This window comes from Centroberyx affinis, unplaced genomic scaffold (assembly GCF_046629955.1).
Source record: "Centroberyx affinis isolate AG114_WGS23_722 - 3 ecotype Tasmania unplaced genomic scaffold, CSIRO-AGI_Caff_v1 ptg002185l_1, whole genome shotgun sequence".
Taxonomy (NCBI): Eukaryota; Metazoa; Chordata; class Actinopteri; order Beryciformes; family Berycidae; genus Centroberyx; species Centroberyx affinis.
This window is the reverse complement of record NW_027280493.1, coordinates 2,826-28,694: the sequence shown is the minus strand read 5'-3', so window position 1 is coordinate 28,694 and position 25,869 is coordinate 2,826. Positions and strand designations below refer to the sequence as shown.

The 25,869-nt window shown below is 42.0% G+C and overlaps 2 protein-coding genes and 1 pseudogene across 2 annotated transcripts; 2 read left to right on the top strand and 1 right to left on the bottom strand.

Annotated features, from left to right (window-relative positions):
* Positions 1-6,262: 6,262 nt before the first annotated feature.
* LOC139655040 (G-protein coupled bile acid receptor 1-like) lies at positions 6,263-7,288 on the top strand. The gene has a single exon (XM_071532344.1). The coding sequence runs from the start codon at positions 6,263-6,265 to the stop codon at positions 7,286-7,288; it is 1,026 nt and encodes a 341-aa protein (XP_071388445.1).
* Positions 7,289-12,372: 5,084 nt separating this feature from the next.
* On the bottom strand, positions 12,373-18,209 carry LOC139655025 (keratin, type II cytoskeletal 8-like; annotated as a pseudogene).
* Positions 18,210-18,628: 419 nt separating this feature from the next.
* Positions 18,629-24,234, top strand: LOC139655045 (keratin, type I cytoskeletal 18-like). Its single transcript, XM_071532349.1, has 8 exons — positions 18,629-18,994; positions 19,484-19,566; positions 19,847-20,003; positions 20,202-20,363; positions 20,511-20,636; positions 22,033-22,262; positions 23,005-23,039; positions 23,702-24,234. The coding sequence occupies exons 1-8, from the start codon at positions 18,629-18,631 to the stop codon at positions 24,118-24,120; spliced, it is 1,578 nt and encodes a 525-aa protein (XP_071388450.1). The 3' UTR covers positions 24,121-24,234.
* Positions 24,235-25,869: the final 1,635 nt, after the last annotated feature.

The following is a 25,869-nucleotide window of genomic DNA, read 5'->3' as shown; positions in this document are numbered from 1 at the left end:
AGAAAAACAAACCAGAAGTGCCATCTATTGGGGATTGTGTAAAAATCCTGTTTCACACTCGTAAGTCCTGCCTTTGGCTCAGCAAGTTCTCGTTGTCCCACATTTTATGACGAGAATTTCTCCAGACCTTCGTCATTTGAGCTAGAGGCTGGTGAGATTAGCATTGGTAGAATTGGTTCTATTGATGTTGCAATTCTTACTGGTCGCCAATAAAGTCATAGAGTACTTAATGCGTCTTTAATTGTATCACATTCCACAGTTAGAAAGTCACCTTAACATTGTGTAGAAATCATTGAAAATATATTGATTTATTGTAGTGTATTCCCCCAAGGAAACCCAAGATACTCCGACTTCTCCTTTGTAGCTTTATGATTGTCCTCCCTGCACAGTGTCTTGTCAGACACTGAAAGCGGGGGAACGTTATGTTTAAAGCCATTATCTGCCCGGAGCTCATCCATCTCCACCGGACCAGGCCTCGTCCAAACTATCACTACTATCTTCCGTGTTTGGCCAACACCACAGGTCTGCCACCGGCCCTCCATCCAATGCTATGTTTAAATACCAGACATGTTTGACAGCTGTTATGAATTTATACATACACACTGTTGTATGTATATGTTTAGATCAGACCTGGGGCAAATAGTCGTAGCAAATAAGTCTTAGCGTTTGTTTTAATGTATACTTGGAGCACAGTATGACCAATTCAGGGCAATGGAGATAGTGTCAGGTACGATGACTTCTCAGAAAAATATGCTAAATTGGCTTAGGCCTAAGACAAGACCTATAAGCTGGCAATTGAAGGGGGAAAATATAAATTAATAAATCATTTTGTTTGTACAGAAGGTGGGAAAAGTAATTTTTTCAATTTTGAAAGCGGAGGTATTTCAACTCTAAAACTCGAAACAACCATCAGTTGACAGCAGCTTGGCTTTTTTTTGTGTTAAATACTTTCCTGTTCTTGTCTAAAGTTTCTAGAGGTGAAGTACACAAAAAGGTAAAAGTGTGAATTAAGCCTACCAATTCAAATCCTTAACTCAAGTCAAAGTATAAAAGTACATTGTCTTAACTTTACTTAAAGTATATTGGTGTCGTTTTGCTGGACAAGAAGAAGAAAGAAAAAGAAAAGAAAAAAATCTGTTGATTTCCCGAGAGTAACGAGTCAGTTTTGAAAATGTAGTGAGTAGAAAGTGTACATTTTACTTTTGAAATGTGGTAAAGGAGTAAAAGTAAAAACTCTTCAGTGAAAGAAAAACTTGAGGAAAGCACAGACACTTGAAAATTTTGCTTAAATATTTCCCACCTCTGAAAATTTCTGGCACACATTGCATTGTCCTATGTGGCAAATCAAGTCCATGTGTCGCCTGAGAGGGTTAAAAAACACATAAAAAGATACAGATTTGGATTGGAACAGTCAGAAATATGGAGGACAATATGCTTGACAGAAGGACTGCAATATGTTGCTTCACTAGGTCAGGTGCTCTTTTGGGACTTATGTAACAAAAGAGAAAAAGGAGCAGAGTTGGATGTTGAAAATTATTCTCTTTCAGTTCATGTAGTGTATGCAGATCCCCGGCTGTTTCTCAGATCTCAAGACACAAACTGTCTCACTGAATAAAGTTGGCTTTAGTTGCAGATCATACTTACAGGCCATGCATCTTGCTGAGGCTGCCTTGAAACATCTGGGGCCCATCATGGAGGGTGTGAAATAGGGGGGCCCATCATGGAGGGTGTGAAATGGGGGGGCCTCACGTGTCCAAAACCACATGCCATGCTACTGATGTTAACCTGGAACGTTATCATCTGCTGGCTACAGTGATAACAACTTTCCATCTTCACGGTGTACTGCGGTCCTGGACAGTATTGTAAAATCTGCACAGGGCCTATGAGAACAACATGGATGAAAGGTTGTGCAAAGATGACAGAGAACGAATTAGTAGGTCATGCGTCACTGGGCGCTGCTGTCTCATGTCGTGTGACACAAATAACCCCCTGACCCCCCCATCATCCCCACTGTGACCAGCAGCTCCCCTCTGGGAAGGAGAAACATACAACACCCGCCACCACTTCCCCTCCTCCTCCAGTGTGTACTTCCCCTTTAAAAGTTTCTGTCTGAGGAACACCCTTGCACTTGGCTGTTCTCTCTCTCTCTCTCACACTCTCTCTTTCTCTCACTCTCTCTATCTCTATCTGAGCCTCTCTCTCAGTCTTTTAAGAGGTGTAGCAGAGTTGACTGGAGGGATCTGCCGTTGGAACATGCAGAAGAAGCTCCAACAGTTCCTGATGGACGCCATGTCTTGTTTGTGCCTCTGGATGTGGATATGACATGCAAGTCACAAGGAGAGGGATAAGGAACAGTGTTTTTATTGAATTTCCTCTGTCAAGCGATAGATGACCGGATTGCTCATCCCGAAAAGGTAAAGGCTGAACTAGCTTCATTGAGTTATGTTTCCAAAAGTTTGCAAAAGTTTGCAAAAGGTCGTTCTTCTAATTGTGGTGACATATTTTTGCCTTATGTCAGTGATACATTATTATATCAATTTCAAAATTGTAGCATTTATTATAACTATTCATATTGTGAAAGACAATTTAATTCGATGAAAGTATCTGGCTTCTTTTACAGGTGCCTCTTAGAATGAAATGCAGTGCTGGAAAAAAAAAAAAAAAAACAATTTGGGAAGGAAAAAAGCACAAAACTGAAGAGGTTAAGATTCGCTATAGTTCAACAAAACTATGTTCAATGCAGACATAGCATTGTGTTAATGATGTTTTCCCATGTATTTACCACACTGAGACCTTTTAAAGTCTGCATTTGTCAAAACTGACACAGGACTTTGATACCATAAAATCCCCTTATATTTAATTGGGTTTTAATGTGATTAGCAAATATAATGTTCCTTATTTGCATTTGCACAGTTGCATTGAATATTTCTGTTTAGATTATGTTCTTAAAATCAAAAAATCTTTTTTTCAAATAAACTAAATACCTACACACATAATAAAGGACATCATAGAGCTTATACACATAAAACTATGTGTATCATATAGGTGTGGTTTATTGTAGGTCTACATGGAAGATTATAATGCACAATAGAGACACTGTGATCCTTGTAGACATGAGATAGTATAACGTTATCTTAAGGATATGTGTCACTTTCTCCAACTCAATGCAAATGTAGCATTCATATTTGAAACTCAAGCACATTGACTGTAAAAGGTACACCACAATCTTCCCTTATCAATTATTAAGTGATAGTTGCCTCACGTTCATTAGCTTCTATAGCTTCTTCTCATCTTACCTATTACCTAACACCGGGTAAAATTGGTTTTGTAGAAAGATGTAGAAAGGGAACCATACAATTGTTTTCAGACACACATCAGAAAGAAATGTCACACAATCATTCGTGAACACAATCACAATCATTTTAAAAACATTACACATCAGCCATTCTTGTTGGGAGAGAGAGAGAGAGAGAGAGAGAGAGCAGAACAGGGTAACTTACCAGGGTGCTTTCGGACAAAAAGGACCTGGTTCTTTGTGAGAGAGAATAATTTCAAGCTATTTGCAAGTTAAACTTCAAATGGAGGAGTTTGATTCGGTAACACTTTACAATAAGGGTCACTAAGTTAAGGGTTAGTTAATACTTAAAAAGGGCTAGTTAATGCTTAATAAGCAGTTAATGCTTAATAAGCATTAACTAAAATGTGTGTCTTTATTGAGGAAGATGATTGCAAAGGACATGGTTTGTTTTGTGTTTTGGGAAAGATGAAATATTGGCCAGGAATGTGTATTTATGTTGCTCCAGTATGTGTGATCTTCTGCTTTCTGTATTTCCTTCCAAAACATGCAGCTATGCATCCTTGCTTCTTTGTCTCTGCCACCTGATGGAGAGGGAAATATAGATAAGAATTTTATCAATAAACTGAAACCGAAATGTACATTGAAAAGTTTCAATATTTGCCCTGCCTATCTGTACCTGAAGTTGTGCAAGGTCCTGCTGCCCTTCTCTTCCAGCCATAGGATTGTTTCTGTCAGTTCCTCCTCCCATTTTTTCCGCTCTGCCTCCATTTTTTTTCCATCTTCAGCTGGTTGACTGTTTTCTACTGGAGTTACCTGGGACTCAATTTCATCTTTGTCTTGGTCCCTCTCCTGAATAAGTTCCTGGCCTGCACTGAGGTCCTTCTTGTTTTCTTCTGGGCCATCGGGGCCTTCTGCAGCCGGCTTGCCTTGAGACTGGCTTGCTCCTCATCCCTCTGGATGTTGTGTCTTCCACACTGACAGCTGACACCTCAGTCTTCCTGGGTTGCTGTGATAACAGCTGGCTGGATTCAGTTGACTCTTAAGCTCTGAGACTGACACATGGCGAGACCTCAGCTGGCATGGTAGCTTCCTCGAACTTCAACAGGCCTTTCCACAACAGAAACCTGGTTCATCTCAGCAGCCGGAGTGGACGTTGCCAGGTTGAACAGGGCCATCTCTAGCTGGCTCTTGGTGTCTTTGATCTCATTTTGCCTCTCTGGTATATAGGACTTCAGCTGATCCATGGCAGCCAAATGTTCTTCTCTCTCACTGAGGAAAGTAATCTGTTTTCTCTCAGACTCACTAAGGTGCAATCTCAGCTGCTCCTCTACCTGTCTCTGGACTGACAGGGCCTTTTGAAAGCCTGAAAGGCCTTTGAGAGGCTACAGCATTCCTAGTCTTTGAACGCAGAGAAATACTGACTCCCTGCGTTCAAAGACTACAGCATTCCTAGTCTTTGAACGCAGGGGGTCAGTATTTCTCTGGGATTTCCAGACAGCTACATTGGCAGCTCCATTTCGGTCTATCCATCTCCTTATCTTCAATCTGACTCACCAGCCTGGAGTTCTTCCATGGCTTCATGCAGATGGACTCGCTTCCCGTCACTCTCGGTCAGCGTCATCTGGAGCTCGGCCATTTTAAGCCTTTTCTTGCTCTGTCCTGGCTCTCCCAGCCTGGAACTCATCAATGGCTCCTTGCAGAACTATGCATTCCTCTTTAGTCTCAGCCATGGCTGTGTGGAGGTCAACCATCTTAAGACTGTTAGGCCTATCGTTCTCCATGTCTTGCTCATCCTGGCTCTCCCAGCTTGGAGCTCATCAATTGCTAGGGCTTCAACGAGCTCATCTGTCTTTTCTTGTTCAATGAGGACAATCTGTAGCCTCTTGACTGTCTGAAGAGCTTTTGCAATCCTCTACTTATCCCTCACAATTCCTGCAGCACACTCATCCAGCTGGACCGCTTTGAGCTCACTGTCTGCTATGAGCTTCATGCTTTCCCTCTCTTTCTGCCCCATATCAACATGTTCAAGATTGATTTGAGCATAGATCTTGTCCAGCACCAGTTAGTCCATATACATATGGCATCATGATTATACTCCTTCAGCTCCCCAATCTCTCCCAGCTGCTCTCTCATCCTCTGCTGGAGTTCTACCTTGAGCATGAGTCAGCATGTTCTTTATTTCCACATCCCTGACATTCCAGCATTCATATTTCATCCTTATACTCAGTTCTGTTTCCACTCCATGTCTTATCAGGCCAGTGGCCACTTTTAGTGCTTCTCTACCTGAGGATTCCATAAAATATCCTTAGTTACTACCTTAATCGTGTCACTTAAGAATTTGACTTTTCTAATTTTAAGGGTTTATTTTGGGCTCATTCATTTTAAGCTTCTCAAAGCCTTAGCCAAGGGTTTCTATTTCTTGTTTTATGGTAATTTCAGGCATGACACTGAAACCAGTCCAGCACCAGTCCAATATTGGAACAATAAGCAATAACTGTTGCACTTAACATGCTTTATACAACACAAATTGATAATGTTTTGCTATTTTAATCACCACAGCAATTAAGGAAGTGTTTTTGGGCCAATGTCAACGAAGTCAATGAAGATGATTTCACCTAATTTAATTAACATTTTTATTTAAAACTTCACCAGACTGATAATTTGCTGAACATTACTTATCATTTATGGTTAAATTTGAAACATTTGACTTGTTGATATGATACATGTGGCATTCATATGTGAGTAGCACTTGCTCATACACACTTTCCAGCCTCCCTGTAGTGATGACATAGTTTCTGTGGCCCCAACTGCCACCAAAGTTGCCTACTGTATCCCTCTATTTACCTTGTCATTGCCTCCTTTGAGAACTTTTATGCTGTGCCTCCATACAGGACACCTGCACCTTGATGGGAGTGGAGACAGGCTCCAAGGCGGAGAAGGTCTGGTGGTCTGATTTCACCTGCGATGGGCAGCAACGACTCCCAACCCCTGCTGTCCGGGGAACAGCTCATCTACGCCATCACCGTACCGCTGTCCACCTCCATCATCCTGGCCAACCTGGTCATCATCTTGGGCATCGCCTGCAACCGCCAGCTCCACAACACGCCCAACTACTTCTTCCTCAGCCTGCTAGTGGCCGACTTGTGCACGGGCGTGGCGCTCCCTTTCATACCGTGGATGGGCCTGAACCGAGAGTTGAGTTTTAGCTCCTGCCTGGTGGTTCACGTTTTCCCAAACTTCCTATTCCTGGCGTTCCTGTTCAACCTGGTGATGGTCCACTACGAGCGCTACATATGCATCGTCAGCCCCCTGCATTACAGCAGCTTGTGGATGCATCGCAGTTTTCCGCTGGCATTGCTAGTAGTGTGGGCACCACCGCTACTGTACGCATCCCTACCTGCTTTCGGGTGGAATAACTGGACAGGCCCAGACTGGAACGGCTGTTGTGCAGGCAGTGGACGAATAACGCCGCTCACGAACTGCTCAACAAACGGAACCGCTTGCTGCTCGTACCGGCGAGTTTTCCACAACGCTTTCATCTATTTGGAGGTGTACGGGCTCGTCTTACCCGCTATCCTTACCATCGCGGGCATGACGGGCCGCGTTCTGTGGATCACCCGAGGCCAGCTGAAGGACATTTGCCGCCTCCATCGCTCGGTGGAGAGGGGAAGTCAAGCCTCGGACCGGGAGCAGAGGCTGAACCTGCGATACGCGCGCTGCGTGGCGGCGGTGTCGCTGACGTTCCTCGCGTGCTGGGTGCCCTACATCATCTACATGCACGTCTGCGTGGCGTTCTTGCTGAGCGAGACCAAGTGGAGCTCCACCACTCATATCGTGCTTTCATGCACAGGCATCGGGAGTATGGCGGTCGTGCCGCTGGTGCTCGGCCTGGCAAACAGGCAGTACACAGAACCTGCGCATAAACTGATGCAAAAACTCAGAGACAGGTGGGGGCGAAGGACGCGGGAATCGGAGGAGGTTTCGCTCTAAGAAATACAGATGGATTTTCATATTTATGATGATGAATGTGCAGTTAATGATGCAGCCAGTGATATCAAACCAAATGATGTGGATGGACGGCATTCCTATTGATCAAGGCTGTTGTGAGGAAATGTTGCAGAAAATCACCAGAAAATCTACAAAGCAACACTGTGTGTTTTTCTTTGATTCTCTGTTACATTTATTTATCAATGTTCTCAAAAAAAGCACACCTGTCACCACTACTACACTGGATATAATTACATACCTTTTGTCTCTGGGGCTTTCCACTTCTTTAGGTTTACAGTTGCAGTTACATTTTAGGCATTTAGCTGACAGTCTTATCTACAGTGACTAGTTATACAGTAAGTGCAGTATTCAGGACAGCATGAAAAATTACATTAAAATGTTTCACAACCCGTCATAATCTTATCATCATAATCATAATCTTCAGTCACAAGAATCAAGTCAGTTGAGTATATTGAAGACAAATAAAAAAGAAATTAATTCTGTCTACTTGTGAAAGATTCTTTCAACCACCGATATCCATAAAACAGGTAACTTATGAGGTCTGTTTTTCTTTTCTGGCCTGCAATATGTGAAAGTGGAAATGTAGCCTAAATTACAAGATTTTCAAAGAACGTTAAATCAAAGTACCCGTGTATCAGAGTTGTACTTCATAGAAAGTGGACTTTCTGGAGATATCGATGGACATCAACTAAGTCGTAGATTGTAGATTTTCTCCATCCGTCACCCCCCTGCCTGCAGTGTTTACTCCTACTTCTCTCTCCAGTGTTTATCTACATGCTGGTATGTGAGCTGAGGGGGGGGAGAGGGATGCATTCACAGTCCATAATACATCTGGAAGACATGGGGAGATTAAGCCTACAGCAACAACACATAGAAAAGAAACATGAGGGGAAAACTAAGCTCACATGAATAACTCAACCCAAGAGTCTCATTATATACAGTATATAGGGGTAGCCATTAGTAAAGGGCCACTCCTTAAAATAGCAAGCCTGCCTGATGTGAAAGCTGAAGTGAAAATCCACCAAGACATAAGTTTCAAATTCCAGCCATATTTGGATAAAATGTTAAATGAAGATGAAATAAAAATCATGCCTGTACTGTGGTTGTGCTTCACAGACATATCTGCTCTTTCAAAGACTTATGTCTTAACTTCTTAAGTCTTTACTTTTATGCAAAATATCCAGTGGTGGAAGAAGTACTCTGATCCTTTACTTAAGTAAAAGTACCAATACAGCAATGTAAAAATACTCCATTACAAGTAAAAGTCCTGCATGAAAAATCCTACTTAAGTAAAAGTACATAAGTATTAGCAGCAAAATGTAGTTAAAGTATTAAAGTAAAAGTAGTGGTTTGGTCCCTCTGACTGATATTTTATTATATATGACATCATTCGATTATTAATACTGAAGCATCAGTGTGTATGCAGCATGTTACTGTTGTAGCTGCTGGAGGTGGAGCTAGTTTGAACTACTTTATATACAGTTAGCTAGTTTAGTCCAGTGGTTCCCAACCTAGGGGTCGGGCCCCTCCAAAGGGTCACCAGGTAAATCTGAGGGGTCGTGAGATGATTAATGGCAGAGGAAAGAAGAAAAAACAAAGTTCTGATACACAAATCTGTTTTCAGTTTTTGGACTTTTTCTCTAATCTTTGATTTTTGCTGAAATATTGGATCATTTGAACATTTATTGAAATGAAACCATGTGAGGTTTAGAGGGAAAAATCACTATTTGGTGGAGCTGTTAACAACTCATAGACATCTGAAATGTGACCCGACTACACACTGCTTTTTGTAAGACGTCAAAAGCCAAAAAGGTTGGAAACCACTGGTTTAATCTTTAACAATGTGTTGTATTTTAAAAGCTTGTTATATTATCCATTGTGTCAACTCTCCATCTGAAAAGTAACTAAAGCTGTCAAATAAATGTAGTGGAGTAGAAAGTACAATATTTCCCTCTGAAATGTAGTGGAGTGGAAGTATAAAGTAGCATCAAATGGAAATACTCAAGTAAAGTACAAGTATCTCAAAATTGTACTTAAGTACAGTACTTGAGTAAATGTACTTAGTTACTTTCCACCACTGAAAATATCTCAATCTATTTAGTTTCCCACTCAAAACTGTTTTTAATGTGCAGTGGATACATATGTGGGGGGAATGAGACAAAGACCAATATTTTGTTTACCTACTAACGCTAACTTGATGCACTTGATGCAAGCATATTTTCTTCCAGATATGTGTGTGTGTGTGTCTCTATGTGTGTGTGAGAGAGAGAGAGGGAGAGAGAGAGAGAGAGAGAGAGAGAGAGAGAGAGAGAGAGAGAGAGAGAGAGAGAGAGAGAGAGAGAGAAGGCAGGGGGTGTTAAACATGCTTTTCAGGGTGTTACTGTTGTTATTTTTATGAGCATTTCCATGTTTGAAGCAGTCAGGTACGTGCAGGAGAAATGAATGCAGGATGAGACCGCAAGGCTTTCCCCCAACTCTCCTGCCGATTACTTATTCCCACCTACATGAATCGGTGTCCCTTCAGGAAGCCTCTCTTTGTTCCCATCTAACAAACACAGAGGGAACACACCATGCTCAAACCATGTCTGGATCTTTTAAAGTAAGAACCAGATAGCATCTTCAGTTTATTTCCATAAGAGTGTGTGTGTGTGTGTGTGTGTGTGAGAGAGAGAGAGAATGTGTGACTATGTACATACTGTCAGTATAAACATTAGCATCCTGGATACATCATATCCAGGGTTGGGTAGCGTAACATACCCAAATTTAGTAATATATTCTGATTACTTTCAGCCATACTTGAGGTATAAATGTACCAGTACAGATAGGAAAAAGTGTAAAATTACTACTAATTATTCGGTTCAGGAAACTTATTTCAGGTTTGCATACAAACACACCTGACACTAAATGGCCTTCTGAGTTTCTTGCTTTCACTTTAAAAGTATTCCCAGACGTAATCCTCACATTTTTCACAAGTATCTCTGTATATCAGAATATATCATCTTTTTAGGTAACGTAAAGGACTACAGTTATATATTTTTTGTATTTAGAACATGTAGTTCTTACAAGTATTACTACCCGACCCTGGTCATATAAGTATGCTGAACACACAATGTGCCCTCCTGCAATTCTAACATTATCTCTGTGTATGTATGACACTGTTCGCTTTTTTCTACCTTCAAGATATTAGTAGATGCGGAGCCAGCCAACGGAAACACTCGCTGGATACCACAAGTTCCCCTTTTTATTCTGCACTTCATCAAGACACCTTCAGACCGTTAGGTATGTGGGGCTTCCGGTTCACAAAGACAGAACTGTATACAGTATATTTCCATTTGGCTCACAAAGCTTGAAAAAAAACAACGGTAAGAAAGGTGAAAACAACACAAAGCGAAGTCAGGTTTGGTACGAGCATTGCTGCGAGTCTTCGCAAATATAAACAAAGATAAGAACTTTTTAAAAAAACACCATAATATGAACAAAATGTCTCCAATTTCAAACAAAGCCTTCCAGGAAAAAGTATTGAACCTCCCAAGACAGTAGATAATAGTTAAGCTCTTAAACTTGACCAGATAAACCAGGAAGCACACAAAGGAAACATTCTGATCATTACATTCAGTATCATTTGTCGTTTCTTTTTTTTTTCCAAGAGTGCAAATATAGATTGTGAATGTGAATTTTGTCTTTTTTTGTAGTGCTGACAGGACAGATCGGCTCAGTCGTCAGCGTAATGGGAGCTTTCGGACACGACTCTGCCTGCCTCCACCTCCACTCGGACCAGCAGGCGCTTCTTGGGGACGGGGCTTGATGTTGTTGTTGTTGCCGGGGCAACGGCGGGTTCGATGAGGAGTGGCTTCACTGGTGGCTGTTGCTTTGACGGCAAGCGAACAACGTCTGCGTGCAAGCAAGGACTTGGATTGGTTGGTTTGTTTTTACAAATCTAAGCAAAAGAGAGGGTTGATTTTAGTTGGGACACAAAACATAAATCAATCATGAGAGTATAATGGGGAAATTTCTTGGCTTTTCTCATTGTCCGACTTGCCGAAATAGAATTAGCTCTCTCTGCTTGAAGAGTACTATGTCAATACAGTTATTATTAAAGGAAAAATCCACCTTCTGATACTCTTACATAGATAGATATCAATCTGTGATGTTCAGTGCTTTCCAGGAGTTATTTTGTGATGAAGTGTAATTTACTTTTTTTGGTGAACCCACTTTCCTTTAACCCGCCTCGTCTACTTCTGCTTCAGTTAATGATTTCCTACATTTCCCAGAATGCCCTTCAACAACCCCAAGAGAACAGGCGTGAACTTGTTGCATTCAGCTGTGGGCTAAACATGTATCGGTGGAGAGAGCGATAGCGATAGTGATAGCAGAGCGAGCGAACATTGACAAAATAGAGAGAGTCACGCCCCCTTCCTCAAAACGCAACCTGTTTCATGGCTGCATTGCATTCTGGTCTCTCTCCTGCTCCTGTGGGTGGAGAAATTGGCCTCTCTGCCTCCTCTACGATGGATTTCTCCCTGTTTGATTGTTGAACGTTTCTTGGTGCAAAATGGCGGCTCTAGAAAGAAGCCCTCGCTCTTTGATTCTGAGGAGCTGACACCAAAACCTGACGTTTACCGTTAAAGTTTAGATAGTTGAACATTTTTCTCCTATTAAACTCCATTGTAGCTGCTGGAAATATTTCATTGTGAAAAATACACCACCAAACAACAAAATGGGCCCAGGAATGCAAGGTACATCGCCAGTAGCTGTTTTTTTTTTTAAGTGTTTTAGGTGGATTTTTCCTTTAAGAATTTATGTCAAAAGTGGACTATTTAGAAACAGAATTACCTGCCTGACGCATCAGGTCATTCATTCTTTAAAGAGATGGAGAGACAAATGTTAGTGTAAGCATTAATGTATCATGGTATGTACATTTTAACACCCAGCAACATGAGTGAATACACTGAATATGACTGCATGCATGTAGATATGTGTCCATACAGCCCCCCACCCACCTACACACACACATACACACTTACAGGCTTCCTCAACACACTCCCCTCTCAACCACACCCACACTTTCACCCGCCCTGCACTTCCCTCCTTTCCCCCCCGGCTGCTCACCTCTTCTCCTCGCCCTCCAGCAGCTTGCGGTAGGTGGCGATCTCGATGTCCAGGGCCAGCTTGAGGTTCATCAGCTCCTGGTACTCCCTGACCTGCCGGGCCATGTCCTGCTTGGCCCGCCGCAGAGCCTCCTCCAGCTGGCCGATGTTCTCCCTCGCCTGGTCCAGGTTCTGCTGGCCGTCTGATTCTGTATCCGTGATGTCCTTCTCCAGGGACTCTTTCTGCAGAGGAAAGAGCGTTAAAACGAGAGCTGGAATTTATGAAGCAGTCAGTCGATGTCTAGGCTATATTCACACCATGGCTGAAGTGTCAAATAGTGGTTCATTTCTGTGCAGTGTTTGACAGGGAACTGATCATTCTGCTTCTGATAAATCTGATCAATTTTGTGTTTAGATAATGTCAACTAGCTATTTGGTTAGAAGTGTCTAGTAGTCACATGTTAACAGTAACTTCAGTTGCTTTGCTAAATTAGCTCGCTGGCTAGTTAGCTAACAAAGCCAAAAACCAACTGTTAAGATTAACTGAACACTTTTCAAGCTACTGTGTCAAAATAACCTAAATTTGAACACAAAACTACCTCATCTGACTAGTCACTTTTACTTATAACATTAGTTAAAGCCACAATGATCTTAATCTCTCTTTTTCTAGTGTGATTGATATTCATTTAGACATCATTTGCATACAGTTGTGGTTGCTAGGTGATTTGTCACACACCAGCAAAACCTCTATTCTGATTTTTTCTCACATGACAAAGATCTGATGTTTTCTAATCAGTTTGGATAACAAGCAGCTGCATGGAGTCCCATTTTTTCAATTCTAATGTTGACCACAAAATTGGCATTATATACTTATTCTGAATGTGTATGTGTGTGTGTGTGTGTGTGTGTGTGTGTGAGAGAGAGAGAGAGAGAGACCCCCACCTTCTTCCTGAGAGCCTCCAGCTCCCCATTGAGCCTCTGGATGAGGCGCAGCATGTCTGCGATCTCCTTCTTCACATCACGGACGTCCTGCTCGTGCTTCCCTGCATTGAGGACCAGGGCGTCCATCTGAGGAGGGAACGGCAAAATGTGCTGTATGATGTTGATGTTTGTATTTTTAATCCAGGGAAGGTTCACAGAGCACGCTCGCTGTTTTTCAACAATGTCCTGCTTCACATGCAGCTCACACACACTTGCATCGTGAGGGATTAAGTTTAAGTTAAGAAATGAGATCCATATTGAACAAAATCTCTTGATGAGATCTATTTAGTAGTGTAAGGAAAAAAAAACTGAAATTAGGAATAGAATCAGAATAAAAATACAAAGCCTTAACTGAAAAAATCGGCTACTGATTGAAGCCAAAGACATTCTGTGAATTCCAGCCTGTGTCTTTTTGTTGGTTATAGTTTTACTTTTTGAATAGTTTAAATAGTTGAAAAAAGTTGAAAATACTTGCAAGTCATGTGTCTAATTTACTGGCACAATAAATCTGCAAATCTGCAGCAAGGCATGCCTCAACTGCTTCAAATATTTGCCCAGGTATAATTATTTATACGACTGGTTTAAGGAAACTCTCTGAAATTTCTTCAGTACATTTTTGAGCGATTATGATGCACACAGTCACCATAGCTCATTGTTTGGTTATACTTGTTTATTAGAATTAGTAGTAGTAGTAGTAGCTGTTGCAGTAGTAGTAGTAGTATATATATTACTATTATTATCTCTTCTATATAAATCTCCTCCTTCCTCCTCCTCACCTTCTTCTGGTTCCACTGCTCGGCCTCCTCCCTGGTGCGGGAGGCCATGTCGGCGTACTGGGCCTTGACGCCCTCGATGATCTCGTCCATGTCCAGCGCACGTTTATTGGTGTTACGCACAATCACCGTCTCGTTCTGCACCTGCGACTCCAGCTCCTTGATCTCCTGCGAGGAACAGACAGGAGGAACACAGAGTCAGCGAGAAGACTGTGATCTACATCCACTTCTTCTCTGCTTTTAATGTTGAATGTATATATGTAGAGTGATATGTGTTTCATGTCTTGCACTGTATGTGATGACCACCATGTTTCACTATGCACTGTGTTGTTATGTATTATTGATTTGTCAATCAATTTTACCTCATCATAGCCCAGCCTGAGGAACTCCAGTTCTCCCATCAGGTCCTCCGCCTCCAGAGCCAGGGCCACTGTCCCCAAGTGACCTTCGTCCACCTCCTGTCTCACACACACGCACACACACACACACACACACACACACAGATAAACATATTAACAACATGAACAATCTATGAGATTACTGTTTGAAGGACTTGTTCAAAATTTTGTGTATCCATGTTTGATTAAAAAAAAAGCCTTAAATTCATTATTCAATATCTATAAAATACAGTAAATCTGTAAAATTTCAGTTACCTTCTATCCCTTAAAAAGTACCATAATATGTTTGAAATTTGTGTCATTTTATGAGTTGGTGTTCTTCGTTTTTATCATTATTGGCTAAATAAATGAGCAGAAAGGCCAATCTTCTCACCTTTTTGTTGATGACAAACTCATTCTCCAGTTCAGTTTTCTTTTGGAACTCGTCCTCATACCTGAAGGCAGACAGGTACACACTGAATCACTGGATGCTTCCTGTTTTGAAGCCTGTGTGTGTGAGTGTGTGTGTGTGTGCATGTGTGCTGAGCAGATCCAGACTGAGTTAGCAGGTCACAGGGTGGATGGATGTCCTGCCCCGGCTCCTGGATCTCCGCCCTGACGGTTACATATTCTCCCCAAAACCTAAATTCCACAACCTCCATTCTTAACCTTAGACATAGTGCAGGATCTTCCTCGAACCCAAGTTGCCCCGTCTGACACGAGCTTATTTTAAGCTTGATGAATGGTAGAAGCCCTCTGAAGAACAGCGAACCAGGTGGGAAAACGGACAGCGAGAAAATGCCATTTGTCACTGCAACAGGATGAAGCTCAAAAGCATAGGCAGTACCAGTGGCATCTACAAATGTACGTATATTTGTATGTGTTTCTGTGTGCCTGCATGCTTCATTATGCTTTAAAGAATCTTGTCCACATTGATTAGAAAACTATTTGACACCTCTTGCTCAGTGATTCATCCTTTGTTCTTTTTATTTCTACATATTTTATTCAGCTAGCGAGGTCAAGAACCTTCCTTACATGAACTGAAAGCAGAAGAGAAGAGAGGCAGAAATAATCTCATTGGTTGAGTTAAACCTCAGTGGGCGGAGCCAAAGAACCACAGTTTTTCAAACTAAGTAACATTAGAAGCCCAGTAAAAGACAAGAGGTAAGAGAGGAGGAAGCTAATATTAGGGAGGTCAAACGTTCTGCCTGCAATGTAATTACTATGGCTAGATTGTATTTTTTAGTTAGTAGCAACTTATCTAGGTTAGCTAGTTAGCCTTGTGGACCTTCCAAGTTCAAACTAGCCATACTATAGCCTAGCTAGCTAGGTAAGCTAGTTAGCTAGCTGCTGACCTTCCAATATCATGAATGCCATGGTCATGAATGAATGGAAAAATTTGTCCTTGCCATTCATATTTTTATTTATAGTTTCAGTTCCTTCTTTACCATTCAAGTTTGTCAGTTAGCTAACTTGCAACTGTGGTTCTTTGGCTCCACCCACTGAGGTTTGGGGTTGGAACTCAACCAGTGAGATTATTTCTATCTCCAGGCCAGCTCTGCCTCTGAGAAATGTCATGGTATAACTAAAACTGCAGTATGCAATCAATCAATCACTCAATCAAAGCAGGAGGACAGACTGACTTGTTCTTGGTCTGCTCCACCTCCTTCTGGCTCTGGAGCAGCTCCGCCTCCAGTAACTAAAACTGCAGTAACTAAAACTGCAGTATGCAATCAATCAATCAATCAATCAATCAATCAATCAATCAGTCAACCAATCAGTCAATCAAAGCAGGACGACAGACTGACTTGTTCTTGGTCTGCTCCACGTCCTTCTGGCCCTGGAGCAGCTCCGCCTCCAGTTTGGCTCGATCGCGCTTCAAGCCCTCGACCTGCTGCTGCAGCTCCGCCTCCAGGTGCCTCACGATGTCCTTGATCTTCCCCTTGTAGTCCTCCTGCTCCTGGAGGATCTTCAGCCTCGTGTCAAGCACTTTGTTCTCATTCTCCAGGTGTTTCACCTGAGAGAGAGAGAGACAGTGAGAGAGAGAGAGAGAGAGAGAGAGAGAGGGAACAGGTAGTGAAAAAAATAAAGGAGGAAAACAGGTAAAGTTGACAGAAAGGAGAGAATGAAAAAGTTGGAGAAAAGAGTAGATGCAAAAAAAGTGTTAATTTTGGAGTGAGGTAAATGATAATGATTTATATAAAGATAAAGGCTTTTTTTTGTCTACGTCTTTCATTTTAGAAAAGACACCACTTCATATATCATGATCCTGCGGCATGTCATGACATGTAGGCTGAGGGCCAAAGTTTACGTTAAATTATGACTATGGTTCGTGCTGATAATGACATGACATATGGAAAACATTTTCCTGATTCCTAATGCATGTGTGTATGTTTGTGTGTGTGTGTGTGTGTGTGTGTGTGCGCATCAGTGTGTATGAGGGGGAAGAAAAAATTCTTGATGAAAATATACACGTTCATACTACATTCAGATTTACAAAAAACACGCTGTTAAATTCAACATATTTGATCTTAATGAGAGAGAGAAACCCCCAAATACCCCAAATATAGAGAACACTGCTAAAGGTTTGTTGCAGTTATCTAATTGGCCGCAAGATGGCGTCTTAGCTGTAGAAGACCATTCTTTGTTGTGTGTGTGTGTGTGAGGCGACAGACTGTAAAGGTGTGAGGAGACGAGAGGCTTTCCTTGGCCGCAGGCTCGGAAGCGTCAGTGTGTCTGACAGGTTTTCATGCAAACATTTTATCTCCCCAAGGCTTATAATTTTCTAGGCTTATAATAAGAGAACCTGACTTTGGTCTGTTTTTGAGACTGGCAAGAGCTTTCTTTGACAGAGAAAAAAAACGAAGTAGAAAGAGTGAGCCAGTCTAAAAAACAAAAAACAAAAACAAAGGCCTAAAAGAATACAAAATAACATCGATTTTTTGGTTGTTTTTTTTTGAATAAAATAGGCCTAGGCTTACACTTACACATAGGCTATATTATATAGCCTACACTATAACCCCCAAAATAAGAGAAAAAAGGCCTAAAAGAATACAAAATAAAAAAATAAAATAGGCTTACACTTCATATATGATATTACACTATAAAAAAAAAAAATAAAAAAAAAAAAGAAAAGTAGGCTAAATGTCAAAACAGTGACTTTTTAGGCTGAAGCCCATTTTATCCTTTGAATCATTTCTCAAGACCCATTTATACAAAAGGCATTTTTATAATTTTACTTTCATGTTTATACTTAACTTACAATTTTCTTAGGCCTATTAGCCTACTTTTCAATATTTTCTTTTATTTCCCCTTACTGTTTTTTCCCAGTTTTTTTCTTTTTACCACCTGTTTAAGCACTTTCTAACTTCTGTTTTAAAAAGTGGCATAAATAGGCTAAATTGGGCTAATATTTAGGCTATAGCTAATTAGTTAATTGGATTGTTATAACAAGAATAAAAGAAAGGTTGCAGACCTTGTCGATGAAGGCAACGAACTTGTCGTTGAGTCCGACCATCTGGTCCTTCTCCTTGGTCTTGGCCGTCTGGTCCTTCGGGTCCACCTTAGGGTCCACCGGGGCGAGCAGGGCGGGGTTGCTGGGCCCGACGGTCGGGTAGCTTTTGGGCGCTCCTGCCCTGCCGGCCGGGGAATAGGACTGGCTGCTGTATCCTCCAGGTTTAGACATTTTGGTGCGTGTAGTAGAGTGAGATTTACCCCAGAAGTGGTAGAAAGAGAACAAGTGCGCAGGCAAGGGAGTCTACCTACCTGCACCCATAGGAGACACCTGCTTTTAAGGTGAGCGGGACCACCCCGCACCTCCCCAAAACTCTGCCTGCGTCCAATCAAGACAGGACAAGTGCAAAATTACAGTGAGGAAAATAAAAAAATGAACATGAAATACTTGATTTTCGACCCTGAACCTGTTTGTCAGGAGGGGTGCTGGACCCGGGGAGCCAATGGCATCAGCGGGGCCGGATTCATGCGTAAAACCCCCAAGTATAAAACGGTACCTGGATTCTGTACAGCTCTATACCTGACCAGGTGATACCAGCTCCAGTCGGACTCTCTCTCTCTGTGTCAGCTCACTCCCATCCAGTCGTCGTCATGCCCAGGAACAGCTCCAGCAGCATGTTCGGTGGAGCCGGCGGAAGGGGCTCCAGGGTGTCCGTGGCCAGTCTGGAGGGGCTGCGGAACGTGATGCGCGGCGACCCGGAGAGGGACACCGCCGCCGCAGCTGCCGCCGCCCCCACCGCCGCCGCCGCGCCAGCTCCGGTCGCCCCCGCGGACGACAAGAAGACCATGCGGGGTCTGAACGAGCGGCTGTCCGGGTACCTGGGCAGGGTGAGGCAGCTGGAGAAGGCCAACAAGGAGCTGCAGGAGCAGATCGATGACATTTTGGCCAAGAGGGGAGCACCCGATGGACGCGACTGGGAGGAGGTGGAGAAACCACTGGCTGACCTCAGGAAGAAGGTGATTATCTATCTATCTATCTATCTATCTATCTATACAAGTCGTTACATTTACAGTAGTGTTGCACCCTAAAACCTTTTTTCCCTAAGTGAAATATTCTAACAATGAGCTGATAAATTCATCTTTCCAATGCAAATCAGCTTGATACTAGAGGAAGAATAAAGCGGGTCACTCTACTAGATTATCCAGATAATCAGAATGATTGAGCAAGTTAATTTGTATTGGAAACAAGTTTAATTATCTCACTCACTTACAGATATTTTTTTTTTTTTACTTGTGCTAAGGAAAACAACATTTTAAGACTAGGCTATACGAGTTGTCAGGATGGATATTTTTGCAGCGTGAAGTAACCGGAGGGCCAAATGTTTCAACATACAGTTTGAAATTTTGAAATGCTAAATAAAATTTAATTTGACCCCAAAACAATGTATTTGTTTATTTTTTTAGCCTAATAGAAATATTAATAATACTTTGCATTCTTCCTCTCAGGTGAAGGACATGACCATGGACAATGCCAAGCTGCTGCTCCAGATTGACAACACCAAACTGGCCAACGAGGACTTCAAGACCAAGTAAGTGACATGCATTTTTGATACAAAATCAATAACAACTGATGGTAAAATATTAGTTACTGGCAAAATGATGCATGATGGTCTAGCAAACCTATAATGTAACATTATTCCCACAAGAGAGAGATGTGGATCAAGCAATGAATTAACAGGCTTTGCATAAATTTTGCCTGCCACATCATTTAATGAATTAATTTCATACATTTATTAGCATAACTATAATTTGCATTGCCATGTCTGCTGTTCACGGCTCACTGTCGGGTTCCTCCTCCCCCCTGTGCAGGCTGGACGGTGAGAAGCAGGCGCGTCGGATGATAGAACATGACCTGGCTGGCCTGAAGAAGACCATCGATGAGACCCAGCTGAACCGCATGCAGCTGGAGAACCAGATCGACTCTGTGAAGGAGGAGCTGGCCCTCCTCAAGAAGGACCACAAGGATGTGAGGCCAAAAAACACACACATACACATCCCCATCCCCCCAAAAATCCAGCATATATACACATGTTCATATTGCAAAAACACCCATAAAAACACACATAGCACAAAGATGCAGACTTGCAGCACATGCCATATTTGCAGAAACATGTTATCTGAAATTAGGGACAAATTTAAAACTGCTCTTCCGTGGCTCCTGTAGGAAGTCGACACCCTCCGTCAGAAGGTCAAGGACTCCAACGTTGTGGTGGAGATGGATTCCCAGGACTCCAACCTGGCCGAGACTCTGAACAAGATCCGCGGCCAGTATGACAAACTGGCCAAGAAGAACCTGAAGGAGACCGAGGACTGGTACCAGAGCAAGGTGCGTTACCAAAAGCATGTCTTTTCCTCTTCCTCTCTAATTATCTTGCTGTGTTCCTAATAATCCTCTCTCCTTTCCCTTTTTTTCCCTTTCCCTCTCCCCCTCCCTTTCTCACTTCCCGCCTCCATCTTGTTTCCCCCTTCTCAGTTTGACAACATCAAGGTGGAGGTGGCCCAAAACACCGAGGCCTTGCAGTCGGGCAAGAACGAGCTGAACGACCTGCGCAGACAGAGGCAGCTGCTGGAGATCGACATCCAGGCTATGCTCAGCATGGTAGCCTCACACACACACACACACACACACACACACACACACACACATCAGCTCAAATACACACACATGTGCACATACACTCCCCTCAAGCCTGTTCCTCACTTGTAATAATATACACAACGAGAAAACAACAAAGTGAAATGTATGACCTGGAGCTATTAGCCTACCGCAGACAGATATACAGGGAAAACAATGGAGTTGAGCTTTATTGTCAATGCTTTAACAGCAACGTCACCCTCAAGACAAGTTTTGAGATGTCCTGTTTAGACATTGTTACAATGCAGCTCATTCAAATTCTGTGACACCACATCAAAGGCAAAGCTCTAAAAAAGCCTTCTAATGCCATGTAAAGAATGAGAAAACCGTCTGGAGGGGTGTGAGTGCGCCTGTCCTTTTTCACGAGCATTCCTGACTACCTTGTTATTACTCTGTAAAACTGATATTTCAAACCAGACAAGCTCTCAGTCTCCGTCTCACTGTAGTCGAGCGAGCCAGCTGGAACTGGTGTTACGCAACAAAACAAAACAAAATGAGAACACAGAAAAAGGTCAAAGGTCCCAAAGAAGTCGCAGCGATAGGTTTGACTTGGGGGTTGAGGGGCAGGTGTGTGTGAAGTGGATTGTGAGCAGTGTGTGGTAAAGCATTGGCCAAATAGCAAAGTCAACACACATGGAGCAGACTTCTGCACCAGCCACCCACCCTTCATACTTCCCTTCCATCCCTCCTCCTCCAGCCTCTTCCTCCCACACAAAGCCCATACAAAACCTCCAAAGTATGTAAATCCATGCTGTTATACTGATATTTCTCTGTTTACCTATGTGTCTTTGTTAATATGTGTTCTTGTGATGCGTTTGACGAACTATCTATCGGCTAAAGTACGATTCTAAAGCAAAAGAATGCAAAGAACGAAGGACGGATAAAGATCCAGGAAGTGTACTTGCCCACCAAGGCTGCATCAGATGATGACTTCGCCATTGAGAATCAGTAACTTATAATAATAATAATGATAATAATAATAATAGTTTTATTTGTATAGCACTTTTCTAAAACCAGTATTTACAAAGTGCTTTACATACAATAAAGCCCAAAGAGACAGTGATGTAAAAGTACCACGATTAAATAAAACAAAGTGGAATAAAAAATAATAAATAAATAAAAAATAGAAATAAAAGGTAATACAAGAGATACACAGACACAACTAGAAAACAGACGTACAACTAAAAACAGATAGAATTTTACATAAAAGTTGTCCCCTATAGAGACAGTAAAGAATAACTAGTAAGTAAAAAAACAAGTGATAAAACAAGAAACACAAATACAAAATTAAAGATAAAATAGAAATACAAGTATAAGGAGCGCTCCTGGATTTGCTGATCACATGATATATTTCTCTCAGATCCGCTCTCTGGAGGAAACCCTGAAAGACACCGAGGGGCGCTACGGCCACGAGCTGAACCGCCTCAACAAGATCCTGCTGGGCCTGGAGGCGGAGCTGGGCCAGGTGAGGTCGCAGGTGGAGCGGCAGGTGGACGACTACCAGGACCTGCTGCACGTCAAGATGAAGCTGGAGGCGGAGATCAGCAACTACCGGCGCCTGCTGCACGGCATCGCCGCCGACGAGGAGAGGTGAGAGGACGGGCGGGGGCGCTGCTTTTTGGTACCGGAGGAGGGCTGGAGATGCTCTGTGCACATGGGGCTTGTCTCTGGTGCTGGTTAGAGCAGGAGTAGAAGAAGAAGGAGGTCTCTCCCAAAATGATACATATACATCCATTAAAAAAAAGAATTACCTGAAGTTCATCATTCACTATCTGCAAAACAGAGATGATCCAGTCTATGAAAGTGTCAAGCGAGGGACTTAAGTTACCTACTATCTTTAAAAGGTTTTGAAATTTGAAGAACAAGGACCTTCTTCATGCAGTTTGATGTGATAATGAGTAACAAGTTGGTTTTAATGTGTTCTTTTGAACTAGCCATGAAAGAAAGGCTTTTCAGGTTTTTGCCAGAAGAGTACCCTGGAACTCCTTCTTTTCCATTTAAAGCTGCACCAGGCAAGATTTAGGCAAGACACACAAGATTTATCATGTAAAAATACACCTGTCATATCAGTCTAAATCACAAAGTGAGGCTGCAATAAAGAAGTGTCCCATCTTCCCTAATTGAGAATCTGTAGATTTGCCTTATTTGCTCAAATGACATCGAGAGACCCAGAAATCACCACCAACATCATCACATACACACACCTAAACACACACAAATCCACACAGATCTTGAGCCTTTACAAATGTATTCAAGTCAGCATGGTGTAACTGTTCAAGGTTCCCAGTTGGTGCGTTAGTGTCAGTGTACTTATCCTCTTCTTCCCCGACAGCTTGGAGTTTTCTTTAGAGGACGCGCTGAAGAGCGGTAAGTTCTGGACCCTGCAGGAGAAAATCACAGCGGCATGTTTGTGTTGTGACCCAATCAAGCAGTTTATCTCTAAGCCCAGGTTACGAAACTTACATCTACACAGAGCTGAGTCAATTACTGACTGAAATGCTTTCAATTACCAGGCAAAATTAGTCTTCCCCTGAAAAGTAATTGATTCCATTTTAAAGAGTGATTTGATTCATGTCTGCCATTACAACATTGCTGTAGAGAGGTGTAAGCAATATGGTTGACGTTCTACCCAAAATAAAATAACCATATGGCTTAAACCTTTTCATTCTGGAGTTTATATGGTAGGGAATAGGGTTACATTTGGAATCTAACCCTCACACCACTTCTGGTAATGGCTAGTAGTGTCACTAAACTTCACCTAAACAAAGTGTAATTTTCACCTGTTGCACCTTGTAATTGCATGCAGTCACACACATGATCTTAACACAATGTATGGGAAGCAGAAATGTCACGATTCTTTGTTTTTTTGCAGTCACACATGGGGAAAAGGAAAGGTGAAGGACAAATAAAGCAGCCTGATGTATCTGTCCTCTTGAATCCATGTAAAATCTGATTCACCTTCTTGTTTCCTCCTAAAGGCCCACAAAAGCCTGATGATAAGGCACCCAAAAAGCAGGAAGGTGTGAAAGAAGAAGAAGCCCCCGTGAAGCAAGAAAATGCCCCCTCCGATAAGGCCGCCCCCCCAAAAAACACCAAAGCCCCTCAGGAGAGCACCCCAAAGCCAGACGAACCCCCTAAAGCGGAAGACGGAGACGTCATCAAGGCGGAGACGGTTGCTGTCAATAATGCTTCAGCGCCCGCAGTTAGCGCTGAAGCCCCGACCGCTCCGAACAACGGCCCCGCTAAAAAGAAAACCCCCAAAACCAAAACTAAGAAGGGCTCTTCTTCTTCCTCTTCCTCCTCCTCCTCTTCTTCTTCTTCTTCTTCTTCTTCTTCTTCTTCCTCTTCTGAGTCAGAGAATGAAGATAAAAAGGCCAAGAACAAAGTTAAGAAGCCCAAGAACGAAGATGAAAAGCCCAAGAATGAAGATGAAAAGGCCAAAGATTGATCTTATCTCTTTTCCACACTTTTCTTTCACTTAGCTTTGCATCACATCAATGATATTTTAAACCCGGTATTGCACTGATGCTGTGAACCCTGTGATGTGACTTGGAGGCTGTTACAATGCATTTTCTGTCTGATTTGTGGTGGTGAAATAAATATATTTGACTCCAGAAGAATGTCTTCTAACAATGCTTCATTTACCCACTCATCTACTTTGACAGAGGAATTATGTGGCAACTAAATAGTAGATTTTCTAAACTAGTTTTTCTATCCTCATTTACCTAGAAGATACAGTATATAAACATGTGCTGTAAATGTTTTCATTGCCAAGTAAGGTGGTGAGTGAAAAGAGAATTTGGCCTTTGAGGACTAGTAGAGACAAGTAGAGTAGATATGAAAACCCCATATCTCTAAAACATCAAACGCAGCCTTGTTTCTAGCCTGACCACCATGCATTTTTGAGTTTATCCAAAGGGGTTTGAAATGTTTTTTTTAGGCTCAACCCATAGTAGTAATCCTTAAATTGAAGTTAAAACATGACTTACAAGGTTTTCATATGACAGAAAAATGTATATACACACATTAGTAAACCCACAAATATGTCTAAATGAGAAAATATTTCAAGAGAACCTTACACATGAAGGTTTAGCATTGAAAACACATACAAGTCATTTATGGCCTAATTTCCCCTATAATAGTGTACAGTAATGTCCATGAGTGATTTATACTAATTACCTATGGTTGTAAAGATTTTGGGGATATATAAACTTTGATGATACTGTGAAGAATGACAACATTATAAGCCAAAAAAGGTATAGGAACAGATGAGACAGTTAATGGTGGGCCCACCTTGCTGCCCTCAATGGGGAAAGACTGTGGCTTCACTCATGCTTGTATAATATATTTTCTTATTTAGTGCAGTGTCCACATCCCCACCCATCCGATCCCATTAACCAAGTCACACCAAAATGAGCTCATTCTATCATGCCATACAAAAAAAGAAGAAAATCTTAAGTGGTGACTAAAAATTCCAACCAATAAAACCATCACAGATTTTTGAGCAATCCTGCCTCTCCCACCAAATAAACTGTTTCTCTGCCTGATATCCCGTTGGTTTTTGAATGAGCTCTCCCTGTGTTATGTCCCGCCCCAATATCCTGTTTCAGCAGGAAATACATCACATTAAGGAAGCAGGACGCTCTCGGTTTCATTGTGACTTTCAGGTGTGTCAAGTCAATATGCTGTTCCTTGGTTGCATGTAAATGTGTGACAGAACTTATGAAAGGAAACAGAATAAACAGAATAAATAAGGAAACAGAACCACTAGAGATAAGCTCAGCGCAAAACTCTTATCAAAAGCCAACTTGTTTTACCAAAAACTGATAAAATCTGGAGAGAAAGAGATTCTGGTGAGTCATGGTCGGACCAGATTCTAAAGAAAAAAAAAAAGGTAAAAAAAAACAACACACACCATTTGCCAGAGAGATGTGCTTTTTGTAAGAGTGATTTATTATTTTTTTCCAATGACAATGGTACAGACGACATGAAAGCACAGAGAGATAGAAGGAGAGGGAGAGGAGGTTTGAAATCATCAAATGCATGGATACTATTGGGGGGAGGGGGGGAGGGGCATATGGGGGGAGGGAGGGCAAGCAAGAGTACCAAATGGAGTAAAAGATATCGTATCAAAAATTTCATTTTTTTTTTTCATATATATATTTATATAGGACTAATAATTCTCTTTAACTATGCA